General features: G+C 47.7%; 1 protein-coding gene and 1 non-coding gene across 7 annotated transcripts in view; both read right to left on the bottom strand.

Annotated features, from left to right (window-relative positions):
- Window positions 1-2,360: 2,360 nt before the first annotated feature.
- The window catches only part of Srgap3 (SLIT-ROBO Rho GTPase activating protein 3), a 249,719-nt gene continuing 242,475 nt past the window's right edge, over window positions 2,361-9,604 (bottom strand). For 5 of the 6 annotated variants that reach the window (XM_021732052.3, XM_005333839.5, XM_021732053.3 and 2 more), the window contains one exon: window positions 2,361-7,567. In XM_021732052.3, coding sequence (XP_021587727.1) covers window positions 7,154-7,567 — 414 coding nt within the window. In that variant the 3' untranslated portion in view covers window positions 2,361-7,153. The remainder of the gene's footprint in view (window positions 7,568-9,604) is intronic. The other variant, XM_021732054.3, reaches the window with a different exon arrangement.
- Window positions 8,328-8,434, bottom strand: LOC120891932 (U6 spliceosomal RNA). Its single transcript, XR_005736521.1, has one exon. It is a non-coding gene; the product is annotated as a U6 spliceosomal RNA (small nuclear RNA).

The raw sequence follows: 9,604 nt of genomic DNA, 5'->3' as shown, positions 1-9,604 counted from the left end.
GAAAGGACAGGTCTGGGCTCTGGAATCATCAGTTAGGGAATCCTGGACTTAATCTCCCTAAGCATCAGCAGTTTCCTCCCTGGAAAAAGAGAGATACAAACAGCATCTACCTCCACAGGTGCCTGGAAGGATTGGAGGAGGTAAGATATGTGAAGGGCATTGAACTGTTCTCACAGAATGCACTTGATGAATATTAACTTCATTGTTAAGCTAACCTCAGTCCATGGACAAGTACATATTTTTAGTGTATTTGCATAGGCATTTTTCTAACATATGTGTTAGCCCTTTATATGTAACTAACCACCCTAAAATGGAGTGATTAAAAAAACATTTTATTTCTCATGAATCTACAGGATGAAGACAGCTCTTGCAATCTCCTTTGGGCAACTGTTGTTTGCTAATACAAAGTCTGGCTGGGGTTGGCATCACCCTTGAAACCAGGCACATTTATCTATTCCATTAAATGTGCTTAGGCACATTTATCTATTCCATTCCCTGGGGCTATGTTAGCTGGGCATCTGTGGTTCATTCAAGGAAAATCAAATCCAAGATTTTTATACTACTGAGACTGAGGGAGATACAGGTAGTGAAAGCTTCTCCGGCCCTTGTGAGCTGACTTGAGGGAAGATACTGCCCCCATGAGTCCTCAATTCATGCAGATTTTGAAGTCAGGTCCGACCTGGGTTTTCCAGTTATGTGAAAACCACCCAACTTCTCCACCTTTTCTTTTGTTTCATTTGATTTTTGGTACTGGGGATTGAACCCAGGGGCACTTTAACACTGAGCCAAATCTCCAACCCTTTTTTGATTTTGAGGCAGGGTCTTGCTGAATTGCTGAGGTTGGCCTCCAACTTGTCATCCTCCTGCCTCAGCCTCCCAAGCTGCTGGGACTACAGGTGTACTTCACCATGGCTTTTGCTTATGTGTCATTTGTAAACAAAAAAGTCCTAAACAGATGTGCCCAGGAAGTGAATGATCCAGCAATACCTCGTTCCTGGCAAAGCTCTAGGACAGCTCAAATTTGCTCTTTGTGCGTCTGTGGATTAGAAATACTACTCTATAAATTATTGAGTCAAAATCAATTTCAGACTTCTGAAATTATGATTTTGTGCAATTAGACTGTATGCAGCTTGGGAGCTTGAGGGTCTCATCCATCTGTGTCCCCATCGGTTCACTTGGGGCAAACCACAAATATGCTCCATCCTTTCTTTTTTTTTTTAATTTTTAATATTTATTTTTTAGTTCTCGGCAGACACAACATCTTTGTTGGTATGTGGTGCTGAGGATTGAACCCGGGCCGCACGCATGCCAGGCGAGCGTGCTACCGCTTGAGCCACATCCCCAGCCCTCTCCATCCTTTCTTGATGAATGAATGAAAGCCTTCTGATTTGGGATTCTCAAATAAGTGCTATTGCTGGGAGGAAGTAAACAGACTGTGGAATGCATAGCAAATGTGTGCTTTCAGGAGCAGAGGAGTAGAATCAGCAAGAGGCCACCACTGAGCAAGTGAGAGGTTTGGGTAGAAATGACGACAGAGCTGCTTCAGGAAAAAGGCCCCATTCATTCTCTCCTGCAAAGAGGCCTTCATGTGAAGATCCATCTGCCCAGAAAGGACAGGTCAGGAGTCTGTCCTGACTTTACCTTAACTGTGAGATCTGTCACAGAAAACACAATGAGGAACAAAAGGATGCATTTGTAAAGAATATGGAGTCCGACAGGACTTCAGAGTTGGACAGATGGGGTTCAAATCAAACTAACTTTGGGCAGGCTGCTTAACCTCTCAGAACCTGTTTCTTCTTCAGCAGAATGGAGTATGATCATGGTGCTTAACCCTCAATGGCTATTTTGGGAGTTAAACCAGAAAATGCATGTAAAGTTGTAAACCAGTACCTGGGACAGAAATAAATGGTCTACGAACAGAACATACAAAGATTGGGGGGGGGGTGGACAAAAAGGTCCCAGAGGCCATAGCACTTACGTTTGGAAAATAAACACTAAAATGTTGTATGTGGCGTGACATTAGAAATCAGTACCCTGTGGTCTCTGGCAATTTGTCATATACTTTTAAAAACACTTTCTGCTGATGACAGCTCCCACTCCCAGTTGGCCTTTGCTTTGACATTTCCAGTTGTTTTCCCAGCAGACCTTCAGTAGTTACCTTCTTCAACTAGCTCTCCATCCAAGTGGTCCTTGACCTTCACCTTGTTGGATCTGAACTAAAGGACACTTCAGAGATGGTTACCTGGGGAAACCTGCAGACAGAGCAGGCTGGAGAGTAGGAAGAGCCACCCCACCCCCACCCCCACCACCAGGACTTCTCCACCCCATCGGATGTGCCTTTCAATAACCACCAGAGCAGGTTTGAGAAAAGTTAAGCTGTTTTATTTCACAGGCTAGCTCCACGTCAAACCAGCAGGCACCATCAGAATACGCAACAGAGGATCCATATCAGACACTCCTAGAGGACGGGCGTTTGGTCACAAGGTAGAGAAACGACACCCGGAAAAGGGCGACACTTTTCATCACGTGGGGACAGGCAACCAGCAATTTCCTAGGGTGGTTTCAATTTGTTTGTTTTTCCTGTCACAATTTGGGGGAGGAAGAAAAACCAAAGGAAACAAAATAGACCAGCCACTCTGAAGCAATCAAAACCAAACCTATTGCCAAACCATGTAAACAGTCACACTGCCGGGACAAGGGCCTGAGCAGAAACTCTAGCCAGGATCGACTTCCATTGAAGGAAGGCAAAGTGCACGCTGGTTCAAGAATAGCTTTGTTATTTGTCTGGGACAGTTCACACAAAAAGGAGGTGTCAGCAAGGGGCAGCGGTGGCCATTTGGCCAGTCCCAGAGGATGGGACAGCGGGACACTGGCAGATCAACCTCAGAGAGGCCAGGAGGACTCAGACCTGACAGCAAAGTCCCTTCTCTCAGCTCCCCTGGGCAGCTTTGGGTATGTGGGGAATTCTCTACAAGGCTGCTCAGAAGAGAGAAGACCCCAGAGAACCGGGGAAATTGACATGAAACGTCAGCATTAGCTCTGCACAGCAGAAAATCAGCTAAGCAACACCTCGGCTCACCCCTTTCTGACTTCTCCCCCACCACCCAACTCCCTCCCAGCCCAACGGGGCCACCACTGTGGCTGTGAGCCAGCCTGTCTTCTTTCTGGGTTTCTCAGGAGAATGAGGCATTTGTTCTAGTGAGGACCCATCTGGATGTGTGAAAAGTTAGGAGTAAAAGGACTGAGAGGAAGAACCTGTGCACGCTAGTCCTTGTGGTTGCCTATCAGCTGCGGTGAGACAGGTGATGACCAGGTCACAAGAAGTCCCCACATCCATGCCTCCTGAATGAGAAAGAAATACCCACCAAGGCACTCCAGGAGATGCCAGCAGAGACAGAGGCCCCGCAAAGAGGCCCTTTCCCACCCTGGCTCCCGGTTGTGCACCACAAGCCAGTTTGAAGTGTCTGTTTATAAGGCAGATCTCTGAACTGCTGGTTCCAGCCAGTGGCCAAAGAATGGCTCAATTTCCCTGTGTCTCTTCCCACTCTGATTTCTTCATTGAATAGAAACCTTTCGTCCCTTGGGAATCCATTTCTCTCCTGACCCCTGGCCTGGTGACTTCAGAGAAAAGACTCCCGAGTCTCATTCCCAAACCCACAACTCCCTCCAGCTGTGCGCTCTGTCCGGGGTTCAAAAGGCGCTTCGAGGTGAGAAATCGTTAGCACTGAAAACAAGGAAAGGCAAGAATTTTTCATAGAATCCCACAGCTCAGAGCAGCTCTTTTAAGAGGAAAGGGGCAGAAGAGGGTATAGGGAGGGGGCATGGGGTCGGAAGCACGGCTTGTTCTCAATTTTGTCCAAGAAAGGTCTCGAGCGGCTGCTGGGCCTTGAGGCCCAGGAAACTAGACCAGGAATTAATCGTCTTTGGTCAGTTTTAAATGAACATCTTGCTGGTTCATTCCTGAACATCAGTTCTACATAAAGACAAAAGGCTTGACCTCAGGGTAAGCCATTCTGTGAAGCCAAAAACAAAACGAAACAAAACAAAACAACAAAAAAAATGCCCGTTATCAACTAGCTGATCAGTACAGCTTTCAATAATGGTGATGAACAGGTAGGTAAACACCACTTCCCCTTGTACAATTGGTTATATTGAGGACTACTAACTAGGTTACTACATTACCCCCACACCCACTGTACAGTTAGGTTTCTGGTATTGGTTTTTACATTGATCTATCTATGACTAGGTGCGAAGATTTGGTGAGTGGCATTGGCTAGAATTTAATTGTAGCCTTTTTAAAAAAGTACAGTTTCACATTTTTAACAGTTACTTTCCAGCATTTAAGCAAATACAGCAATATATAGTGGACTCCAACAGGCAGGAGCTGAGACGAGATGCCCAGTGGACGTTGCTGGGCTGAGTGATGTGAAGGGAGGCTGAGGCATGCGCAGTGCCAGAAGAGGAAAGGGGTGGCAAGGACAGTGTGTTCCCTTGTGTCCTGCAATGGGGCTCTGATCAAGGGGCCAGGTGAGAGGGGCATCATCTGCCATCTGGGTGCCTACTTCCCCATATGTGATCTTGTCATTTTTCCATTGGGGGGAAAAATAGGTGCTTAACAAAAACCTTCAAGTTAAGTCTGGGAAAGGCAGGTCCCTTTTTGGTAAGGAAAACGGAAGCTGTCAATTTCAGAGAACGATCTACATAGCTTGACTGGTGCTACGTATATCAGGGAATAGATCTGTCTGCTTAAATCTTTGCTTCTCATCTGGTATTTGTGGCAGAGATTTAAGGTCTGGGAGTATCTCTGGGCTGGAGATGAGAATTCCTACAACTTGGCTGGACGGTACAGAATCCTTGCAAATGAACAACATCCAGTGCCTGACAAAGCCCTACTCTCAGACATCTGTCACCTCTTGGGCAGGTCCCAGCACACCCCCAGGCCTAACTCTCCTACACTGTAAAAGGGGTTGTCTACGTGCACAAAGGCAGAGAACCTTTCATATCAGGAGCTAAAGGAGAAGGGTTGGGGGCTCTCGGCAAAACAAGGGAGGTCATATTCATCACTGGCCTCTCCCTCGTACAGCCTTTCTCGATTCCTCCTTCCACCATGTGGTTTCAAGACCAGTCCAGAGACAAGGCAGAATGGCTTCCTGTCCCCACACATCCAGATATCAGAGACTCACTAGGTCTCTCCCGGTGTGTTTACCTTTTAATGTAGGACCACAGGAGAGGGCAAACTTCATCCAATGGGGGGAGATGCTAATGATGATACTGCTGTCTCTCAGCAAGCTGGCAGGGAAATTCCAGGACCCACTTCTCAAATGCCATTAGGAGCTTTCCAGAAGGTCTGGATGGTTTTTAGGGTCTGAAAGACTCACCTTCCGAATGATAATAACAACAATAGCATCAGTACAGGGCTTTCCAGTTGATTTAGCTTGCTCGCTTATCTTTATCAGCCTCATTTTATGGGGCAGGAAAGCGAGGTTTGATGAAGTGGAGTGACATGCCCAAAGTCTCACAGCTCGTGAGTGCTGGGGACTGGGACTGAAATTTTGGACTTCTGACTCCAACCCTAGAGGCTGAGAGAGGAGAGAGAAAGCCTGAGAACAATAAGGAAAAGACCATTGGTTTGGCATGAGGGGGGAGCAAGTCAAAGTGGTCTATCCCATTAGGATCAGATTTGCCTGTGCTCCATTACCCAGAAACAGCCATCTCTAGAAAACAAAGTGATCAGAAGAGGATGTCAAATGGAAGCAGAGAAGAACAACTTGGAAAGCTTTTTTTCAGCCAAGAGGCAAAAGCCTTCCTCCTTATATTTGAAAAAACACATTTTCACCTACATTAAATGCTCTGGAGGGAGCAGGGGAAGGGAGGGCAGGAAGTGATCTCACTTGCATAAACTCAACCAACCTATGGTGTTCCCTGGCCCCTCCTGGGCCTCCCTCTGACTGGGGCACCTATAACTCACGTGCTTCATGCAAGAGGGCAAGACCCGAAGTGTGTCAAGCCCAATGTTATATGAAAATGATGTGACTCAGAAAGCCTCCTTGCCTGTTGAGTTCCAAATCTGACACAGTATAATTAGTAGAACCAGGAAAAGAAAAAATTAAATATTTTGAAGATATAAGTTAAACCTCTATAGTTACCACAGATTTATTCCTACAGCATTTCTAGGATTTGAAGTATTTCACACCACTGTATTATTTTTTTTTCCTTTTTCCCAACCACATGTAATACTGTGCTACGATGGGGTTTAGGGTTTTGCTGTCCCCTGTTTCTACAACACAAACACAAGGATGCTGTGGTCAGGGATCTTCTTGCCAACTTCCTCCCGTACCTTTGGGGGGTACAGTTGGCCTTGGGTCTCCGGATGGAAGGGCAGGGTCTCTGGGGTGGACGGAGGGTTTTCTCTGAAGGGTTCCCCGCCTGCTTGGGGTACTGCCTGCCCCACCCTGCCTTTAGGGGCAGACTGTTCTGGAAGGCCACGACTTCTAGAGACAATGGGAGACTGTTTTTCTGCAGGTGAGTGGTATATTGCTTCATTTGCAGTTACTGTGGGGCCTCTTAAGTTCTCCCAGAGAAGTCCCTGCAAATCCCACCAAATAACTCAGTGGGAGATGTCAGGTGGCATGGGTCTGAGGTAAATCTAAGTTTCATAAAAAGAAAAAGGAGATCCTATATACATTTAACATGTAAGTCCAGATCTAGTATGTATATAGATGCATAAATATTTATATATACACAGACACCTACACATACATACATGTCTATGCGTATATATATATACACATATATACACACACACATATATATGTATGTAGAGAGGATGTCGAGAATCGTTTTCCAGTGACGATATGCGGGAGAAGCCACTTGGCATCTTGCCTCACTTTGGGGAGACACTGAACTCAGGCTTTTGCTGCAGCACTCCCTGGGGTGTCTGTCTGCACACAGGTCTGTGGGATTGGCATGGCCAAACGTGAGCGCACTAGCGCCTGGGCCTCTGCTCTCCACAGACACGCACTCTCTCCCTGCTGACCTTCCAAGCTCTGCCTCACAAGGCCAGCGTACCCTGGGAAGCAAGTAGAAGCCACCGAGGCCAGGCTAGGCCATGGCGGGCCACAGTGGGCCGCGCTGGTGCCACCCACCCAGCAGGTCACATGGTGCCCGACTTGTCTGTGGAGCTGTTGGGGAACATCTTCTCCGTGGGCGTCACGGCAGGGCTGCCCACCCCGGAACTGCTGCTGCTGCTGGACCGATGCTGGACCACGGGCCGCACAGGCCGCATCGGGGGTGGACGCAGCTGGGCGCCAGCCAGGCGGGCGGACAGAGCTGGCTTGAAGGTGGTCATCATCTCGGTGGAGGAACTGCTGCTGCGGCGCATGGCGGCATCCGGGTCTCGGATGACAATGGTGTGCAGGGGGCTGGCGGGCTCTGAGCTGATGGGTCCTGGAGGGTTCTTCATGGGCTCCAACGTGTCCAGCACCACATCTGGCGCTTGCTTGACCGTGTTCTGCCTCTCGAGTTCCCGCAACTCGTGCAGAGCCGTGCTCATGGTCTTCTCGATGTCCTGGGGACAGAGAGAGCTCCAGTCAGCACAGAGAATGCAGGCGTCGGGTCCTCGGCTGCTAACCAGCTCGTGGTCCTTCTTGAGGTTCCCACAGGAGCCTCATGGCCTGGGTGGAGAATAAGTCCCCAGGGTATCTTAAAATCAAATGGGAGGATCAATGTGGGTGTCCCATGTATGGGAAGTATATTAGTAAAGGCAGGTCAGACTACCAGAGTCAGCCAGATGCTCGAATTCTGCCTCTGACACTTCCTTGCTGTATGACCCTGGGCAAGTGACCTTACCTCTCTGAGCCTCAGAATCCTCTTCTGCAATTTAGAGATAATTATAATTAATACTAAACTCAGAGTTGATGAGTGTATTAAGTGATATGATCTCTGCAAAGAGCATGACATAACACCTAACACACATAAACACTCAAAAGTAGTAGTGCAACCACAATAGCATTAACACTTGACAGTAAGCACCAACCCAAATCCTTTGTACTCATAAGTCATTTAATCCCCATACTTACAAGGTAGCAACCACTGTTTCACACATGAGGAAACTGAAGCTCGGACTGGTGAAGTAGCTTGCCCAAGATCACACAGCTATTAGTGGCAAAGCCCAAATCTGAACCCAGATAGTCTGACTCCAGAGGCCCTGCCCCAATCATCATTTTTCATTAAAAAAAAATCCTTCATCACTATTCCAGGTATGGATGTATCAAAACTTCATAAATTTGTACTCCATAAATTTGTATCATTATTTAACTTTTTTTTTTTTAAATACGGAACGCTTCACGAATTTGCGTGTCATCCGTGCGCAGGAGCCATGCTAATCTTCTCTGTATAGTTCCAATTTTAGTATATGTACTGCCCAAGCGAGCACATGTGTTATATTTTTTAATTAAAAAATCATCCTTGACCCAGCAGCCTGGGAGGCTGAGACAGGAGGGTTGCGAGTTCAAAATCAGCCTCAGCAACAGTGAGGTGCTTAGCAACTCAGTGAGACCCTGTCTCTAAATAAAATACAAAAAATGGGCTTGGGATGTGGCTCAGTGGTCAAGTGCCCCTGAGATCAATCCCCAGTACCAAGGGGGGAAAAAAAGATCATCCTTGCCTATAGAAAAATTACTTGATATGTAATTCTCAGAAACATTGTAATATTTGAGAGCTCTTCAGGATAGGAGCACTTTGAATGACACAGATTTGGTCACCAGCCCAGGCCAGCCTGGTGCCAGTCGTCCCAGGTGTTGGCCTCCCCACGCCAGAGGCAGGGCTGGAGCTGGAGGACAACATGAACCCAGGAGCCTCTGGCTAGGGCACAAGGCCCTGCAGTTTTGAATGAAAAGACTGCAGCCACTTGCTGACTCTGTGACCTTGGGCAAGTCTCGGTCATCCTGCACTGGGTTTTGTTCATTTGTTAAAAGCCCACACATTCACTGGGAAGATGAAATGAGATGATGGATGTCATGAAGCTCTGTAAACTACCAGACAATGGTTTTCCAACTCCTTTTGGCCCCACTGTCTCTGGGTCACGTGATCATTTGCCGGGATGCCTCCATGGCCCACAGGTGCCAAAGGAGCTGCAGAGCCAGAACCCGGCCAGAGCATTACGGCTTGGCCATTGAGGACACCATGAGGGGACACTGCTTAAAAGCACCGCTGGCAGGTGCTGTGCACAACCTCAGTGAGGAGGGATGATTATTAGGTCCTGCTTGCTCCTCTGTAAATCCTGAGGCCCATCCTAAAAAACACATAGGAGTCTGGTGAGGCAGCTGGGGCTGGAGCCTGGAGATGTAGCCGACCCCAGGCTTCTGTATTCTCTCCTCTCCCTGGTCTACAGGCAGCCCGTGCCTGCCAGGCCAAATAACAGGCATCAACTTTTATGTTTCCCACGATATTCTATCCCTTGCCCCAGAACCCCGGCAAATTTAAAAAGGAACAGGTACAGGGATGGGACTGGGGCTCAGTGGTGGAGCACTTGCCTAGCATATGTGAGGCACTGAGTTCGATCCCCAGCACCACATAAAAATAAATAAATAAAGGTATTGTGTCC

The sequence above is a fragment of the Ictidomys tridecemlineatus genome, chromosome 16 (genome assembly GCF_052094955.1).
Source record: "Ictidomys tridecemlineatus isolate mIctTri1 chromosome 16, mIctTri1.hap1, whole genome shotgun sequence".
Classification (NCBI taxonomy): Eukaryota; Metazoa; Chordata; class Mammalia; order Rodentia; family Sciuridae; genus Ictidomys; species Ictidomys tridecemlineatus.
Note: the sequence above shows the minus strand (reverse complement) of the source record. Positions and strands in the feature narration are given on the sequence as shown.